This window comes from Drosophila yakuba, chromosome 3R (assembly GCF_016746365.2).
Source record: "Drosophila yakuba strain Tai18E2 chromosome 3R, Prin_Dyak_Tai18E2_2.1, whole genome shotgun sequence".
Lineage (NCBI taxonomy): Eukaryota > Metazoa > Arthropoda > Insecta > Diptera > Drosophilidae > Drosophila > Drosophila yakuba.
This window is the reverse complement of record NC_052530.2, coordinates 30,230,228-30,249,624: the sequence shown is the minus strand read 5'-3', so window position 1 is coordinate 30,249,624 and position 19,397 is coordinate 30,230,228. Positions and strand designations below refer to the sequence as shown.

Sequence of the window (19,397 nt, the reverse complement as noted above, 5' to 3'; positions counted from 1 at the left end):
CAGTTGGCAAACATTTACAACTCCAGAAAAACCAGCAAAAACAGTAAAAACAGTAAAAACAGCAAAGGCAGCAGCAGCAGCAGTAGCCAACCAGCGAAGATACAAGATACACACGTCAGCGTCGGCTTTGTGTGCTCGTATCTCGTGGGTAGTTGCGGTCGTGGGCGGCGACACGCCCCCTTCGCACAAAAATCAATATGTTGATTTGAACTTTCTTCTTTCTTCTCGCTTCTCCCCTTTTTTTCTTTTCATACCCGTTACTAGTAACTAGAGTAAAAGGGTATACTAGATTCGTTGAAAAGTATGTAACAGGCGGAAGGAAGCGTTTCCAACCATATAAAGTATATATATTCTTGATCAGGACCATTAGCCATGTCGATCTGGCCATGTCCGTCTCTCCGTCCGTATGAACGTCGAGATCTCAGAGCCCGCAGGGTATTTTCATCACAGCATTCGAAATATTGGTCCGAATATGGAATGGCATACCTCGCTGAGCTCGTAATTAAATTTCCAATCAAACTGTGTTTTCAAAAAAAATTTAATTTTTTTCACATTTTTTGTAATTTTGGATACCCCTAGGGATACCCCTTACGAAAATTTGGCCAAAAATTATTTTGACAAAGTCGGTCAAAAAGTGATTAGGTTGGTTAGTATTGGCAATTAGGAGTAAAAAAATGTTATTCTTTCTCTCTTTCTCTCTTTTTATTCTTTTTCTCTTCGCACTTTCACTAGCTGAGTAACGGGTATCAGATAGTCGGGCAAGGAGACTATAGCGTTCTCTCTTGTTTTTCATTTTGCGTTTTTCTGTTTGGCCACAAACTTTTGCGCCAAGGAATTGTATGTTGGCCAACTCAACTCAACTCAACTCTCAACTGAATGAAAGAAGTGGAGGCCAAAAGCAGCCATTATCTGCTTACATATTCATGTGTATGTACCATAAAAGTCGGCATGTATTTCTATACATAAGCGGATATTTTTGACACTTCAAAAATTGGAATATCTCAAGAGTCGAGCCGACAGGCGAACAAAATGCCCTGTGTAATTTTTCATGACTCTGCGCCCCATCTGGGACCCACTGGGTACCAGCTCCATTGCTCCATTCGAAATCGTAGCAGAAGCAGATTGAGCTGTTGAGCTGGGGGAATATTGCGAATAAAAGCGGGCATGGGCATCCCCTCCACATACCCAGATACCCAGATATGGAGGCAAAGGAACCAGGATGACAACTGGGCCCGCTCCCGTTCATCGCTGCTCCGTATTTCGGCAGTGTGCGGCCTGCCACTTTTTTATTATTTCGCAAATATCGATAAGGACAGATAGGCGGGTATCGGCGACGAGGACACAGCGCCATCTCCGTGTCACTCCGGCTGTCTTTCCCACTTCGCCCACTTTGCCCACTTGGCCCACCATTTCCCACTTCGACCTCGCAATATTTGGGAACAGTAAATGTTTGCTAAATATCCTCGGTAAATACTTGGCAGCTTATGTGGGTGCTGCACACACATAATCATTCGCACATATATAAATAAGTGTGTTCTACAGTGGAATCATGGCTTACTCACAGTGCTACAGTGCTACTCGGCTGTGAAGGCTCGTCGGAGTGTCCCAAAAACCTGCAAGAGATGAAAAACACGAAATGGTTACTTAATGTAAACATATCAATACGGGTTATTTCAAATACAGCTACAGATTATTAGTTCAGAAAACTCATTTTGCTTGCACACTTGAACACGCCTTTGAACTGTGAACTAAGTCATTCGAAGATAATTGAAATCTATAGCCAGGGAATCAGCTTCCATTTAGTTTAAGCCCTTAGAAGGGACCAGACCTGCCCGGGCAAATTTCAGTTCGATATCACTGTTTAACAGTTCGGCTGAATGATTCCCCCTGAATCCTCAGCTCTTTGAGGCTGTCAGGAGTACTTACTGTACTCCGTTGAGCCCGCTGAGCCCGGCTCCATTCGACGGATGTTTGGCAGCAGTGAGGACTGGGCTATAATGCACTTTAAAGCTCGTCTGGGACGAATAGCATAATGTGCGAGGGCATTATTAATGAATTTATGTATTCGTAAACGCATCCAATACCCGCCCAATCAACGCTGCGTATACGCAATCTTTGGAAGTTCATGTTGCCGACGAGGCTTACCCGAGAAATTGGTATTATTTTACATACATTTGAACGTTTGGGGGCTCACAAGTCTCGAGCGATTCATTAGTTTCTATTTCAGTGGCTGGCAATTCAATCAGGTTGATCAGTTTTCAATATTGCAGCTATGTATATTGCCTACGTCTATCTCGCTCTTCTCGGGCCTCGTTGGCTTTCTCTAGTTTCATGGCTGTTTGGAAGGCAGTAAAGTAAATTTAGTTAACCAACCATAAAAAATTGTGTGCGCAATGTGGGTGAGTGCTTTGGCCACTGCCACAACTTTTCCCAACCCACTCCACTCGGTACCCTGCTCTGGTATTCCCACATATTACGTATACGACACATAGTTGGGCGGAAAGTTGATGATGTGGTTGTAGTTGCTCCTGCTCCTGCTTCTGCTTCTTCTGCTCATTAGAGCCGCGTTCGCGCCGAAAAATCTGTAGCACATAAAAGTATGCAACATCAAATGTGCTAACGACAAGCGACACACAGTGAAAAATGCTCAAGAATTCGCGAAAGTTTTCTGTAACTTATAATGTCGGAATACGGTGGTGAAAATTATTTAACAATTTAATGAATGAATGAGAACTAATTTATTTAAGGATGCCACAATGTTATTTGTGGAATTGTGCATTAAATAAACTTCCATTTCTATAGGTATGCCTTTTTGTATAAGGAGAAACCATCAAATCCATATTATGTTTTTCTGTGATACGTATCTAACCCAAAAGCTGACCCGATTGTTGATATTTTGTCGCGGTGCAACATCGAAAGAGAAAGCCATGGATGGAGATAAATAGCGAGTGCTGCCGGGTGATTCCCAGATATTATCAGAAAAGTTATTGGTGCTCTGGGTGGTCAGTGGGTGAGTGGGTGAGTGGGGGAGGCGAACTGCTGCTGAGCATTAAATTTATGAATCCACAGCGAGGAGTGTCTTCCTCCACTTGGTGGCCCATAACTCCGAGTCAGCTTAGAGCCGGGCATCCAGAATGTAGAATCCAGAACCCAGAACCCAGAAACCGGGATCCACTAACCAGTAGCCATGGCGACTGTGGCGCCGACAGGAAGTTACGTGACTCGTGGGCATAAGTCGGAGCTGCACTTCACCTTATTTGCGTGGACTTCATCTGCCTGCTCCTCTTCCTTGGCTCCACTAATGGCTAAGTCGGGCCAAGCAGTCAAGTGATAAATTCCGGGCCAAATAGAAACGAAGTGGCCGAGAAATTTACATTATCACGCGAGGCGCAAGGCAGCTGAATTTTGGACAATATAGTTATGCAAATAGCGCCACGAATTATATAAATTGCGTATACGCAGCGTGGCCCAGACACATTGATATAAATTCATATTCAAATGGCCAAAAGCGAAAGTGGGGATTCAAATGTGGGGGGAAACAAAAAAAACATTTGCACAACATTCGAGATACACTCGCATATCTCCAACTTCCTGGGGGGATGGGCCACTGTGTCTCCGGCAAATTAAGGCGGGCGCAAAGGAAAAAGGAAAATGAAAAAGGACAAAGGGCCTGTAAATAGCGGAAAATGTTAAACGACCGAGCGTCTACCATCGACGTCGGAGGTACGCAAATTGATATTTTTCTACAACATGCAAATAACACGAGTAATGCGAGTGCAGAGCGTGGGAAAAGGGGGGAAATGGGGAAAAGGGGGCAGATGGGAGGCCTTCCCTGCGCAAATAAATGATCTGATAAGACAACAACAAACGTAAAAATTTATGCATGCCAACTAAAGCACACACACACACACACACACACACATACACACACGCCGAAGCTCCGGAAGTGGGCGGTAAATGGCTGGGTGGCCACGTGTAGGATGCTGTGAAAAAGTGAAATAAAGTTAAACAGGATATTTCAACATTCTCGCAGCAGAAGCGGCAGAAGCAACAGCAAACAAAACAAGCGAAAGTAAAAGCTAACGAGGGGCGGCGGAGTGGGGTCGGAGGCGTGGCAAGGACGTTGCCAGGACACATTCCGATTCGGTGTGTTAAAATGTAATAGCAACGTTAATGAACACGAACGCAGTCGCAGTCGCAATGGAAATGGTCACATAAAAAAGGCAACGATTTGCCCCGGCCTCTGCTCCTTTCATTCCATTTTTTGTTTTCGCCTCTCCCCCCCTCTTTTTTTTTGTCCGCCCCACAGGTTGTGGTTGTAAAACACGCACACACTCTGTCCCACCGAAGGACTTACACCCACACAGCCACACACCACACAGCCACAGAACCATGGAACCCATACATCCAAAGACAGGACATTAGCAGGGAGAGCAAAAAGTTAGCAAAGCGCAGGATGTGCGCGGATGAGAGCCAAACAAATCTCAGCCACGCACGTATTTGGCAGCCTCGTGTAGCCATCCCCCACTCCGCTTTCCCCGCTTTCCCCACTTTCCCGCTTTTCCCACTTTCCCCTCCCCAACTCCGCCCAATCGAGGTTCGCTTTCTTTGTTGTCTCCCAAAAACCAATTGCGCTGTCGTCCTCGTCATCGCGCGCTATTGATACACTCGCGGAAAATGGGGCTCGGAAAATCTTGCTTTTCACTTTTCAGATTTCTACAATATATTTCGGGCCTTTGTATGGCCTTAATATTATATTTGGCTCTCGCAATCTGCGGCTATGTCTTTTATTGCAGTGTTAGTAATGTTCCTGGCTTCGCTGTCGTCGAGGCCAACTGCCTCCGCCTTCGCACCCATCGCCGCCTCCATCTCCTTCTCCGCATCCTTCATCGAATCCCACTCCGACTCCTGACTCCAGTTCGTTCGCCTGGTCCGCACCCAATCGTCGCCCAATGCTGCGGGGAATGTCACCACTTGGTGATGCGTGAACAGGCGCAGACAGTGATTCAATCACTGCTATCTGCCAACTTAGTGGCATGCGAATGTTTTGCACAACCAGCGATTTTCAGTGGATGCAACTAAGTTATTTGAATAGTATATGAATATGATGAATCCATCGTTACAATATGAACCACATCCATTCATTGACTTTTAAGTTGAAATTGTAAAGGCTGCTGGAGTGCATAGCGTTTCTATCCGGATTTTTTCCCAGTTTTTGCCAGTTTCACCTTTTCCAGCTTTTCCGGCAGCGTGTAAGAAAAGCACAGGCTAAGGAGCTTATGAGATTATAACTCCCTGTGCTTCGATTCATTCGCGTCAGTGGCTGGGGAAACCCCTCACTAAACCGGGGCTTAATAGTAGTTGCGTAGTTGCGTAGTTGAAGGGGATCCCTGAGCCCACGAGGGTTCCAATTAACCACGAGAGCGAAATGCGAGTTCTCTGCAGCAATTATAAACTAATTCCATCTGGGCTCAATCACAGTTTTGCCCCATCACTGTTTCCCTCCTGTTTTTCCCTTTTATCCAACGAAGGATGGGTTTTCCGAGGCTGTCGCTTTCAATGAGGCAGTTTACACCGTTCGCTTGGCATTTGATGAGCATCCCGGGCGCGACACTTTGGCTCCATAATGATGCGTGTGTCGCCCCCAAATCCTCCCTTAGGCAGCCCCACCACCAAATTGGAGGCCCAATTTGCGGATCTTGGCTTGTTGCTCGACTCATAAACATGGCAGCTTACTTCTGGCAAGACGTTTTTATGTCATCCGATCCGTTAACGAATTTTCCAATAGACCCTTTGCCATTCGGCGGCTGCTCAATTTTCCGCCCCTGAATTACCAAATTGGATGTCCAATACTTATGCGCGCTGGGGTTAAGCAGCAGGCAATTTATGAATACCTTAATACGGTTTATAGTCGAAATATTTACCCACCAAAAACACAGGCTGAAATGCGAGAACATCCCAACCAAATAAGCCAAATAATAAAAAAGAAGCCGACCACCAGAAGCCTGACAACGCGCGCTGGAGATGTCGATGTCCTGGTCGGCTGGGGGGTAATGAAAATAACTGACATTAAGCAGATGAAGCGGTCCTGGGCAACGTGGCCAAATGGGCGGATGGAAAATGCGGAAAATCGGCAGGAAGTCGCGGGGGGGGAAATCGGGGGAAAATCGGCAGCCAGCAGCGAAGTGCTGCGAGTGGAGCATAAAATATTAAACGGGAAACCTTCGTAATTAAAGTGAAATGAATTTAAGTACGCAAATTGGACGTTGAGGAAGTCAGGAGTCGGGACTCGTGTCCTCGTGTTGATGTCTGCACTTGGAGGAATTCTTGGAGCTTATTATTTACTATTTAAAGTATGTTTGAGTTATGTTAGTTACACAAATATAAGACGTATTTGAAACGGAGGTAGATTAAGTTTAAACTTGAAAGATAACATATTAGAGTACCACCATGGTTCGCAGTGTAATGGTTTGGTGATGCAGAGAAGGTCCTGCACACGAGTATACGTATAATTAAGTGGTCACCAAGCCCGGCCTTCCAAAAGCCACTTGAATTGACCAATCTGAGCTTTGACTTTGAAGAGAGTTTGCCTGAAATGATACGAGTATGTGCACAATTCAAGGATCCACACAAGCCGCTGTGGCACATCTCTTTTTCCGGGCTAATTAAAATGCAGTTAAGTATTTATTTTCTCATAATTGAGGTGGCCGGAATGAAAAAGTCAAGTTGCCCCGAGAACAGCGAACAGGGAACAGCTGGCCAATTAATTTCAAGTGCACATTAGAGGGCCAGACGATGATGGAGAGGAGTGGAGAAGTGGATTGGAGCCATCGATTGCCGATGGACATGCAACTTGGAGTTGAAAGCGTCTAATTGGTGTCCTTCTATGTAATATTTATTCAATTCTTTCTGGCCAAGGTTACTTCCAGTAGCATAAGAACTGGTCCAATTATTCTATGTGATTTAACGCATTCCGGCACTTGTCTAGACTGAGTGTGAATTCATCGGAAAATCGATGATATTTCGCTTAATTAGCAGGAACCTTCGGCAAATGATTGATTCGTGCGTGTGAGCTTCTTTGAATTAGGTTAATCAATTAGCAGATACGCAGTCATTCGGCCATCGATTCATCTGTGAATCTGAAAATGAGATACCCATCCAAATGGTTTCTGGCCAGGATATCCATCCCCCTTCCATTCCCCTTGGAAGCCCCAAAAAGCAATTGGGCTAATTTGGCGACCTGCAAATGGGACTTGCGAGTAACCCTTTTAGCGGGCGCATCAGACAATGGAGCACATGTGAATGGCATAGTCCTATTCCCGGAAAATGGACTGGGAAAACTTATCGCTGCCATTGCCAAATTGTCGCCATCATTTTGTGTAGGGGCGGTGGGGGGTTTATTTTCCACAGCGACCGAGAATGAGATACAAAACTGTAACTGCGGGCAACTTGAGCAGCCATTTCCACTCATTCGCTTTCGCATTCGCATTTCCCATTTCCATTGCCTTTCCCCTTCCTTTGCGACTCTTTCCCCTTTTGGCCCCCCTTTTAGCCACTTCAACTGCGGTTTCATTAGCCGCGGTCTCTGTCAACTGTTGTTCTCCTCCGCTCGTTGCCACTGGTTGGCTTCCTCTAATTTCGTTAAGTTTCGTTGCCACAACAGGAAACCGAGTGTGTGCCACAATTTTTTCCCATCCGCAGTTAATGCCTCCCCAGCCGAAGAGGCCAGTTTTGGCGAGCCACTGCACTGAAACAATAATTTCAGTGTTAATCGAAAGATTTTCTTGAAAAAATCGTATTTGGCGCCTGAATCGCTCCTTCTTTGAAAAACACAAATAAAGTAATTAACATGAATGGAAGTTGAGAAGATAAATATTTTCCTCAAGTGTAAGTTGTGGCATCTTCCTTGCTCCCCCGCCCCGCCACATCTCCGTCTCGCTCTGCCGTCAAATGCAATTAACAAAACACGCTCCTAGCATAAAGTCATTAGTTATTCCATTTCATGAATATCCCTCTCTCGATTCGAACGCTTCGTTGGCCATGTTTATGTGTGTCTGTGTGTGTGTGAGCCAGCTTGGAGCATATGCTGCGTATGTGTGAGTGAAGGATGGCGGATGGGGGGTGGGGGCACTGTGTGACTTAAAGCCCTGACCATTGACCAAAAACCAAGGTCCACAACAAATGTACATAACAATATTATTTTGGTGGATTTTCGCAAAACGGCCGAAAGCATTGATGCTGGGCATGCTTAAACTACAGCACCAACCCCTCACAGGTGGGGGGCAGACCACCCCCTCCTCCCCTCCCTGCTGATGCCCTGCAACCATTTGAAGTCCTGGCTAAATTGCCATTCAGTGTTGTACACCGTCATTGGTGTTCGTTGTTCGTTGTTCGCTGTTCGTTGTCCGGCGTCACGTTGTTTGCTTTCACCTCAAGCCAAGTTTGCGAATGTTTCCCGTGCCCCCGGTCGGAAACCCCATTCCATATCCCATGCCACACCATACCATGCCACACCATACCATCCCCTACCATCCCACGTCATACGCTCACCCTTCAGCCGGAAAGCGTGTACGCCGGATAAACTTTTCGGCATGAGTTCTTATAGGCAAAAATGGTTTTTCAATACTCAAAGATTTATGAGTCTATGAATCTTGTACCCATGCATGTACATAAGTGAGTTTGTCGGCGTGGACACTGAGAAAAAAGTGATCTACGTTTAATCACAAAAATGAGTCTCAAATTAAATTACCCAACTTGAGAATAAAAATGTTTTCTTGTCACTCTTTCAGCCAGCATGTGATATGGAAATTTAAAATGGCATATGCGTTTTTTCCTCTGTATGACCATGAGATACTGACGCCCGCCCTTCCCGCACCCTGCGCCCTGACCACATTGCATAATCCTCGGCGAAGATCCCGGCCAGAAGCGAACCGAAACGGAACGGAACCACTGGAGCAGCAGCAGAGGAGTCTGAAGAGGCCAAAAGCAAACACCACAAATTAGTCGGCATATAACACGAACCGGTAAATGGCTAAGAAGTGAACTGAAGAGGGGGGTGGAGGGGCGGAGGGGCGGAGGGATTCGCCAGGAGAACAACAAATAGAAATCAAGTGAAATTCCTGGGCAAGCAAAGTTTTCCATTTCATTTTTCGGATTTTGCTCATCTATTCATTTTTGTGTGTGTGTGAGTTTTCTTCTTTTTTTTTTTTTTGCCTTTTTGGATTCCCGAGCAAAGTTGGGGCAGCTGCCACATGGAACATGAATCAACACAGAAAGTCCTCAAAAGTTCTCGGAGATGATTTAATTAGAATTCTCGAAGATGTCACCCAGGGCTATGCCCCCAGCTCGGCTTGGCTTGGTTTAAGCCGGCGTTGGGCAACGTTTAATTATGAAATTTTCAAGGTGGCAAGTTGGTTAGTTGCGAAATTGGTAGGTTGGCAAGGTGACAGGGAAATGCAAAGGGGGAACCTCGGATGCCCCACCTCAAGGTATTTTGTGGTAGATTAGCCGGGCGTTCAATGTGTTGATGCGGCGGAGGCGTGGAATCCTGATTGGTGTCGGGTTTCGGGTGTCGGATGCTGGCAACGATGTGATAAGTTAATTGAAATTAAATTTTAATTTCATGGGATAAAGTTGCCTTCGATGAGATTGCTTTTTGCGGGCGCTAAGGTGCCCCTCGAAGTCAATATGGAAACGAAAACACAGGGGGAAGTGGAGTGGAGTGGATGTGCATACGTCCGAAGAGCAATCAAAAAGAAATCCCCCGGGTCTATTAGCAGAATCATTTCATTTCCCTTTTAATGGACAACTCACATGTCACTCTGCCTCTAAGAAAACTCATTTATACATTATGTATACGCCATGTTGAACACACAAGCACATGATTCAATCTACGTCGCAACGGAGTCCTTGAGCTCTGCTCGAGGATGTTAATTGGAGTCGTTCCTGCCACATCGCAACACCTTTGCGTTTCCCAGGAAGCCAAACACTCGAACAATCCGAATTCGCCCGGGGCTCCCGAGTTCTCTACATCACTTTTAATTATACAAATGCAAATGCAAACGAATCCGTCCGACTTTCCAGTTAAGTAAACGGGCGGAGCTTACGGTTTTCGCCCGAAATCGATTTCCCAATCATAACTACAAGTGGCCATAATCAGCTCGACCTGCGGGCAATGATTTTAACAATTGGCCAACCACTCGGACTTAAACCCATCGGTCGTCGATTGTATGTTGTCGGTTAAATGGCCAACGGCAACGGTGGTCCTGGCCATTAACTATGCAAATAATGTGCGGGATATAGACAAAATCGCCACAAGATTAATGTTTATTGATTTTCCCGGCCAGCGATAATTTGTTACCACGCCAAATTGGGCGACAGTCGAGCGGCGCTGAGTGAATGCGATTTTTCTGGCTTACTTTTCTATTTTTGGGCAAAGCCATTCTAAGAATTTGATAAGCCCCTTTTGGAATTTTTCAGCACCCCGTCCCCCAGAAAGTTTTTGTGGGTATTTGCATTATTAAGTACCAGCGCCGCTTCCCCCGGCATTTTCCGATTTCTTGGTGGTCGGTCGCTTTGTGGGAAATGCGAAATGCGAAATGGAAAATGGAGAGGGGTTAAGGACGATGGGTGATGGCTGATGGGTCGGTCATCCATTGAGCCGAAGGTGTCACATTGCCCGGATTTTCTTATCAGACATCAAAGGACACCTTGCGGTGCCATCGCTCCCAGATGGTTGCCATTGCAACCCGCAAACGAAAATGTTGCCTCCAATCCACCAAGGAGAAGGGGCAAAACTCAGTGCCAAGTTTACGCATCCCCAGGAATTTTGGCTCCAGCCGGGCTTTACTAACTTTCAGGTTTGTATAAATATTTTCGTTGGCTTGTTTGTCTGGTTTCGTCTGTTTAGCATTTCGGAATATTAATTAAAACAAACTTTCGGGGAATGTGAGCATTATTAAAAAGAAAGCTTACGTGCGCTGCCTTCTTTTTTGGCCCTCCATTTTTTGCCACGTCAAATCGGTTTCTGCATTTTAAACTGCTACACAAGAAAAACATTGAAAATCTGTTTTGCTATGGAAAAATCTTGCTAAGTAAAAAAGAGCGTTAGCCACAAAGTGGCAAGACTAGATATAAATGCTTTCAAGTTGTAAGCTTTTTGGGAAGGCAATTAAATGTGAAACTTTGCAGATATTTCTCAATTGCGTTCCCAAAGGCGTTTTAAATGCGAAAAGTCGCAGCCACGACTAGAACAAATATAATTATCGATTCATCAATAAGAATTAGAAAATCATAAAGCAAGGGCTTCCATAATCGATTTTTAGGACAATTTCTTAGTGTAAATGGGGAAGAAACCCATACATCTAATGGAGGCGAACTTAAGAGAAAATAATTTTTTTTTAATATTGATGAAGCAGGCGAACCCGCCGGAAGCCAGGAAAAGAAAATGTATTAGAAAGGGTCTATAATTCGGGTGTTTCCCGAAGAAGTCCTTGTTTCGGTCGCAAAGGAATCCCCAAATGGAAGCCCGCGGTCCTGGGCAGCATTACCTGGATTTACTTAGCCCAACTTCAAAGGACACTTGCTCCCGCGGGAAGCGGCGCTCCCCCAATTCGTCCGACTTCTTATTTACTCTTCATCTCTTTATTTCACCGAAATTAGCTGGAAGTGAAAACGAAACCAAAGCCAAACCAGAAAAAGCAACAGCAACTGAAACTGAAACCGAGCTGAAACTAAACGAATATCGAGCGGCAACAAAGCGGCGCAACAAAAGCCATCGCCAAACGCAAAGCAAAGCAGAGCAGAGCAGAGCAGACCCAATCCCAAAACCCGGCCAGACCGAAGTCAACCTACTTTTGGACGCAACAGACTACGGCAGAGCCGAGCGAGTATCCTATATGCGCCATGTAAGTGCACAGGGAGAAAAAGCGGCCAGAGATTGCTCTGCCAATATTTACTCAACCCTTTCTGCTTTTTGCTCTGTGTTGTTTTGCGGCGCCACAAAATCCCCAAATATTGTAATTCAATTAACACACGCCCACTGCAGGATGTAGAAATGCCATTATGCGATAATGTAAGATAAATAAAACCGCCCTCGCCTATGAAAAGGATGTGGATTTGGGGTTTGAAGAGGCCTGTCCTTTCATTTGAGCTAAAGGGATTCAGGAGCACATTGTAAAGAAACTCAAAAAATTACACAAGCATAAAGAACAATCTTGCAATCCGCTTTTCAGTCCACAACAAAGTGCTGCAACCCACAACCCATTTGGTAGTAACCACTTTTTCTGGCCGTGCACGAGTTCATTCGGTATGCGCCCAAATGGGAGGCGTGGAGTGGGTTTTTCGGGCAGACGGGCGGTTGGGCGGTCGGGCGGACGGTGAGGAGGGGACAATTGGGCGCCCTGCGGCGGATTATTGAATTTTCCAGCATTCTCCGCTGACACTTGGCGCCTAATGCGCTACCGCTTACCTAGTGCTGCTGTTGCTGCTGTTGCTGCTAATGCTGCTGCTGCTGCTGATGTCCTTGTTGCTGCTGGCCTGCTCCTGCGTCCTGCGAACTGCGGGCCGCCTTCTGCTGCTCCGGCGGCTGCTGTTTACCGATTCACTGGCGCTGACGAAAATTCCGATAGAATTTGGCATAATTTACATATCTCCGAGTGCCTAGGCCAAGCGGGCCAAATGCATTGGACACAGTGTACAGGATTGCTTGTGCGTGTGTGTGTGTACCCGATTTTCCGTTTATTTTCCGAGTACTCCGTCTTTCACCGAATTTCCGCACTTTTTTGCCCAGACCCAGGCGAAAAATCAAAAACGGCGCGCGTGTCGTACCGCTTGTGATATCCAGTGATTTGACGGGCAGCCCACGCACTTGCAACACGCGACACACGAGCACCGGGAATCGAGAGTCGAAAGTCGGGAGTCGCGAATCGAGGGACTGGGGGCTATAAAGTGGGTTTTTTTGGGGCACACCGAGGGATGGAGGAGCACTGACAGGCGACCGTTGATGGTTGACGCTTGACGGGCGACGGGCGACAGCAACTAAGATGAATGTCAATAAAAGTGATTCTGCTCTCCACTGCAGTTGGCGTTTTTCAGCTTTGTTTTTCTGCCCGTTTTTTTATTTTTTTTTGTCGGTCTGTGCCGAGTTACTGTGATTTAATTATGAATCCCAGACGAAAGTCCTGAGGATAGGAGCGCCGGGAAGTGGTTTTCTCGCCACGCGAAGAATCCGTACTGAAGATACAGATACGGACTGCGAATTGGCAGGTCGCAACTCGCCACAATTCATCTCGCAGCAGGGCTGCTGCGCAAAATCCGGGAATCTGCGCCTGCGCCGCTCTCCCCTCGCTTTCTCTCTCCGACTCTTTTTGGACTCTCTCCGCTTTCTCCGTGGTAGATATGTCTGTGTGCCACGCTCGTTGGAATGCTATAAAAAAGGAAACGTTAGAATGAAATGAAAATGTAGCATAATTTATGACTGCATCGTCTTTTAAATAATTGCACGCACACACACCTACACTCTGCTTCACCCCGCTACACCCTTCGCTTTAAATATTAACATCCACTCACCTAACGACCGACCAAAGGAACCCCCTAAACACCCGACCCCAGACTCCTAATGGCCATGTAAATATCCATTTTTTTATATTTAATACGACTTTTTTAAAAGTCTTCCAAATTGGTTACGGGTCAATGGTACTTGGACGTTTCAAGAACGAAAGCGATACGAGAAGATTTACGAGGGAATTAGGTAAACAATATCTGCACATCATGAGCAAATAATTGCCCTGCCGCCTGCCCGAATGAATAATATATATAGTCTTAGAACACTACTTTTATAAAGATCTCAATACCCGAATACAAAGGAGTGCATTTTTAAATGGTACTTTATTTAAGCTTATATTTGTATAATATGAAATTGAACCCCACATCTTAACTACTGCAGACATGAACTACTTATATTTGGCAATTGAATGATGCATTTACCTTAATGTAAAACCACTTCATAAGCAATTGTTCTGCATTTTTGGCCTCTTGCTAAAGCCACTCAATGAGTAGTTGTTCATTATTGACCAGTTCAGATAGTTGAAGGCCGATTTGAAATCAGTTCGTGTGCCTCTAGAGAACGCGTCGTTGTTGTCATTAGCTCATTAGCTTTTCGAATATGGAACTGGGTAACTGAGAGACTGGGAGCTTGTCATGCACTACTAGAGAATCAAAGTTGGCAAGAGAGAATGTGTGTTTCCCAATCAAAGTTCGACGTTGTTCAAATTCGACCCGGAGGAAGTGGGCAGGTCGACGTCGCTTGGCGGAACAAAAGTGCCCATGGTCAGGACGCTTTCCTGCTTCGCGCACAGTTTCAGCATCTCGGATTTAAGTTTGTCCAGTATGGCGTGGTTGGGTTGATTTACCGCCGCCTTGCTCTGCAGGACGGTAATCTCCTGCTCCTCCAGCTTCTTCTCCTTGAAGGTCTTAATGGAGTTGTTGCCATAGAGGCGCAACAAGGAACCCCAGGTCTGGATGTGCGGATGTAGAATCTGACATAAGGTAAACATAAAAGTTATAAAGAAATGTATACAAAGAACCTATCACTGCTCACCTGAAGGATTGCTTGCGAAGCCAGCTGCTTGCCCTCCCGCTTGTTTTTGCAAACCACTTTGGCAGTGTGCTTGCCCACGGTCATGGTGAACTCATTCTTGTTATTCGCCGTGCGGTTGATCTCCTGGCTGATCTGAACATCGCTGCCGTAGTTGCGCTGCAAGCAAGTTAGCAGAATGGCATTGGGAGAGGGCTCCGTCGTCTTATTGCAAAATTCGGTGACCCGGGGATCTTCGATGCGGATGTCATCGAAAACCTGCAAGAAATACATAAAAAGAAAGCCATTAAAGTACACGATATTCAAAAATCACTACATTCTATTTAAATAGCTTGCTTACAGACAGATCGCTCTGAGCCTTTTTAGCAGTGCCGCTCTTTTGGTCCTTGTTGTTGCCCGTAATCTTGTCTTTGACATCGGGAATGAGTATTTCCAGCGTTTCCCGAGCCGCCTCCGACTTGGCCTGCTTCTTACTGGTGCCATAGCCCGTTCCATACTTGAGATTATTTACCGATACGGTGGCAGAGTACGGCGTGGCTGCATTTTGGAGCTCCTTGAATTCGTAGGTGGGCTGCGTTTTCAGAGCATGCTGCACATACTCGTGTAGGATGCACACGAAGCTCTTGCCATTGGGATTCATGATCCACTCCTTACGACCGCGCGGGTTTGTTGATCCCTCGCCAGCCGCCGCTAGTATTGGGAATTTAATAAGCTTAGTCCCATCTGGCAGCGTGGGTCGTTGGATGTTCTTGATGTGCTTGCGGTTTTTGGTGAACTTGCGGCGAGCATTCCAACTCCGAAATCGCAGCACACGGATCACCTTGAATTTGAAGAGTTTCTGGCAGTAGGTGTTCAGTTGCTCCGGTGTTATGGATTCTTTTTGGGTGTTCTCGTTGACCGTGACAATTTTGGCAGCTGGCATAAGGGCAGTTAAGCCATCCGGTTGGGATTTCGGAACGGAGCTGCCGTCGTTGTTCTCTTTTCCCTCCACGTCCATGGGTTCAGCCGGTAAGGCGGCAGCTCCAGTTACAGGACACACAGCCGCTGGAGGCGCTTCATCTGTTTTTTGTTGCTCCACCTCCGACTCCTCCTCCAAAGCCCGCCTGTAGTTGAGACAGGGGATGGCTCCCAAGGGCACTGCATGCTTGCGGGCACTTCCCGTGCCAAGAAAATAGGGCCTCGATGCGCAACAGACGCGGGTTTTGCGGTGCAAGAAGAGCGGCATTCCACTGTTGTGAGTCACCTGCACCCATCCCTCGGGAAGGACTTCAAAGTGGTTGAGGCGCTTTTCTAAAATGAAAACATATTAAAGTAAACATCTTTGTTTGGTGAAGATCACTGACCTTCTAGCACAGTCTTGAAACGCTGCTCGTACTTGGGCTGCTTTGACTCGCGGAGCTCGTCGGGCAGCTTCTCGTCCAGCAGATTTTCGATCTCCTCATCATCAAATTCCGAGGAATCGTATTCTTCGCCGTCACCTTCAGCCGCCTCCTCCTCCTCCAGGTCGCCTCCTTCTCCATACTTTCCACCCGGCTGCTCGCTAGCGTTGTCTGGTTGCCATGTAAGGAGATACAATCACGATATAGATAAGCTGTCTGTTTGTCTGGGAAATGGGAAACCAGCCGAGATGTTGGTCGCCCTCCTCACAGAATATTTGAATGGCAAGTTCACGGGTTGGCCCACAATTGTCTAGCTCTTTGATGTTTCATTAAAATGATCCCTCCTTATTAGTGGTTCTACCTGAGGAAGCTGGACAAGCCAGTCGGATAATGGGTATCATGCGCATGGAGATGTCCACACAAAACGTCCGCCACCTGCCTGACAAGAAGCTAAAGGAAAACTGAAGCTGCTATATCGTGGGTTAACCTGCCGGCTGACTCTTTTATCAGCCTCCTTTGTTTGCACAATGATAGGCGCCAAGATCTTGAGATAAGAACGTCGCCTGCACTGAGAAACTAAAAGTGGTCATTACAAAGTCGTTACATGTGACCTAGCCTGTTATCTGGTTTAAAATGAACCCTGGGAAATCTGGTGTTCGATTCCAACTCACCTGACTCATCGTCCTCATCGCTGCCAGAGCCGACTTCGTCGAGAACCTGGAACTGCCGGAGTTGCTGGTCCATGGGCTCGTTCTGGAGCTCGTTGTCCCGGGTCTGGCGCATTTCCTCGATGGCGCTCAGCGAAAAGCCGGCCACCTTGAGCTCCTGCTCCTCGTCCTCCAGCCGGGGTCGCTTGCGGACCTGCCCAGAATCCGGACAGTCGGCCAGCGGCTTCTCCGCCATTGTGTTTTAAAGATGTGTGTCTAGATCGGAAGGGGGTTTAATTCGGACTAATCGGAACGGTCTGGTAATGCTGTCCCGGGGCCAATCTCGCCAATAACCAATACTGAGAGCATCCAACGCCTTGCAATTGATTTCTCATTGGAAGTGCCACATTGGTTAAGCCAGAAGCCCCGCCGGAAAATTCTGCGACTGCACTTTCGCGGATTACAAACGTTGCTACTTGCTGCGTCTTTCGCGATGGATTCTGCCTAATCTGTTGGACAGAATCCCAAAGCAAAAGCTGCGCAATTCAAGTGGGAATTCAAGACTTTAAAGAGAGAGAATTATTTGGGGAAAATAACCAAACAAGCGAAACAAACACCACATGCAGTTTTGCGGAAACGGATAAGCACTTTTTGAATTGGGGTTAATGGTGGTTCCGGGTATTATCCTCCTGAGAAGTACGTTTAGTCTTAGGACCTATGACAATTGAAGCTCTAAACACTTTGCTACTGCTTTTGCAAGGAATTTTGCAATTTAAAGACGCCCTCTAATTTATTTAGTGCAAAACAGTGTGACCAGGCGCAGGTCGTTTTGAAATACTGGCTACTCGCAAGCCGGCAAGTTACTTTCGAATTCGTTACCCATAAAAAGAGTAAGTAATTTAACGATATTTTAAACTTTAATATAATTACTAACATAAAATTGATTTAACAAAAAAGTGGCACGGAGCTTTAGCAAGGTACCCTGCCAAGGCATAACAACATGAGCATTTTGTAAGACAAAAAATAAAAACATTAACGAAAGTGCACTTTAGAAACATTTATACAATCATTTATTATTTAACGCAGCCTTTTTTGCACATATCCTGTATTCGATAAATATAAATAACATTGAGTATTAAACTTAATCTGAATATAATCTAAGCTATAGATTTTTACTTTCGAGATCCCCTGCAGAATTATCTTTTAACATCTTGTTCATCTTAGGATCCTCATTTGGTAAATTACTTTTGCTTAATTAAGTCTTAGTCGTTGTCTGCATCCACATTTACGTATTGGCCTCTACGTCCAGTTCCACAGGATTATCCAGCGCCTCCTGGGCGCTTAAAACGTGGGCGTGACCCTTAGAGCGGAAGTGGGCTGCCAGGTGGGAGCGGCGAACGAAGGAGACTTTGCAGGACTCGCAGCTGAAAAAGAGATTACTATGTTAGGAGTCCTGCTGAGATTGAAATAACTGCAATCTTACTGGAACGCGCGCACTCCGGTGTGACTTAGCATGTGCGTCCGGAGTTTTCCGCTCATGGCAAAGCTTTTATCACAATCCTTGCACTTGAATGGCTTCACATTCGTATGGCGCCTGAAGGAAAAAAGGTCAGAAATTACTACAGAATACTATATGAATTGGAACCAGCTCTGACGTACATGCGTTCGTGCTGGATGCGTCCGCTGGCGTTGCTGTAGGTTGCCTCGCAGTAGCGGCACTGATACGGAGCAGTTCCTGCGTGCAATGCTTGGTGACGCCGCAGAAGTGTTCCAGTGTAGAATTTCTGGGAGCACTGGTCGCAGGCGAAGCTCTTCACGCCGGTGTGCCGAAGAAGGTGCAGCTTGAAGTTGCTGGGGCAGGAGAAGTGCCGGCCGCACTGTTCGCATATGCACTCCCTCTTGCGTCGCTCCCGCTTCAGGGCCACCACTTCGTCCTCGGTGAGCCTGCCCCAATGGGTACGGGGTTTGTGGCTATTATGGGACTGGCTGTTGTCCGCAAACTTTAGGGAGGGGAAGACTGTGGGCGTTGTCTTTGCACTTCTGCGGAGCTCCTTCTGCTGCGCAGGAATCTCTACCTCGGGCTCCTCGATCTGCTCACATATTTCGAGCGGCTCTTCCGTCTCCTCCGGCAGCTGCTCCTCGGGTAGCATGTCTATGACCTCGACTTCGGTCACTTCCTCGGTGTACTGAAGCTCCTCCTCCACACCAACCACGACGGCTTCGTTTAAGTCCATGACCCCCACGTTGGGACTGTTTTGCAGTGTGTTCTGGGTGTGTATCACGCGTTCCCGAAAGGAAATCGCCACCTGCAGGTCCATTTCGCAGGGTGAGCAAATGAAGTTGGGCAGATCGGGCTCGTCTCCGGATCCGCCGAGCAACTAGAGATAATCCAGGCTTGAGTTTTAAGAACATAAAAACATTTAGATAAAAATACTCACAAACAATCCAGTCAAAGCCTCGATCTGGTGCAGCATCACGGAATCGGGCTCCTGGAAGAGATTCCTGGGTGTTGAACAAAAGATGAACTGGCCGCAAGTGCGGCAATAACGCTGCGGCATTTATTGACTTATTAACTTAGTGACTTGAAAACGTTTAAGAACAATTTAAACAGAAAATTGTTTTGCTTTTCATATTATTGCTCACTTAGCGATGCCTGACTGGTCCAACTGAGACGATCTGGCAGCGCTATCATAACATCGTAGGGGTATTCCAAAACGGATTCTGATTGGTATGATAAGAAAATGTCCCTCCAACTCGCCATTCCAGCATTCTATT

General features: G+C 46.4%; 3 protein-coding genes across 3 annotated transcripts in view; all 3 read right to left on the bottom strand.

Moving 5' to 3' along the window:
* Positions 1 to 14,122, bottom strand: part of LOC6539027 — a 44,429-nt gene extending 30,307 nt beyond the window's left edge. Inside the window, exons 1-3 of the mRNA XM_002099493.3 lie at positions 13,987 to 14,122; positions 12,470 to 13,426; positions 1,563 to 1,613 (exon numbers count right to left, since the gene is read on the bottom strand). The gene's annotated coding sequence lies outside the window, so the exon portion shown is untranslated. The remainder of the gene's footprint in view (positions 1 to 1,562; positions 1,614 to 12,469; positions 13,427 to 13,986) is intronic.
* LOC6539026 (microprocessor complex subunit DGCR8) lies at positions 13,869 to 17,438 on the bottom strand. Its single transcript, XM_015193684.2, has 6 exons — positions 17,271 to 17,438; positions 16,647 to 16,898; positions 15,940 to 16,146; positions 14,937 to 15,886; positions 14,600 to 14,854; positions 13,869 to 14,537 (listed from the first exon to the last, which is right to left on the bottom strand). The coding sequence occupies exons 2-6, from the start codon at positions 16,876 to 16,878 to the stop codon at positions 14,250 to 14,252; spliced, it is 1,932 nt and encodes a 643-aa protein (XP_015049170.1). The 5' UTR covers positions 16,879 to 16,898; positions 17,271 to 17,438; the 3' UTR covers positions 13,869 to 14,249.
* Positions 17,439 to 17,664: 226 nt separating this feature from the next.
* Positions 17,665 to 19,290, bottom strand: LOC6539025 (transcription factor Ouib). Its single transcript, XM_002099491.3, has 4 exons — positions 19,061 to 19,290; positions 18,282 to 19,000; positions 18,106 to 18,216; positions 17,665 to 18,046 (listed from the first exon to the last, which is right to left on the bottom strand). Exons 1-4 carry the CDS (start codon positions 19,178 to 19,180, stop codon positions 17,908 to 17,910), a joined length of 1,089 nt encoding a protein of 362 aa, XP_002099527.1. The 5' UTR covers positions 19,181 to 19,290; the 3' UTR covers positions 17,665 to 17,907.
* Between the last annotated feature and the right edge of the window lie 107 nt (positions 19,291 to 19,397).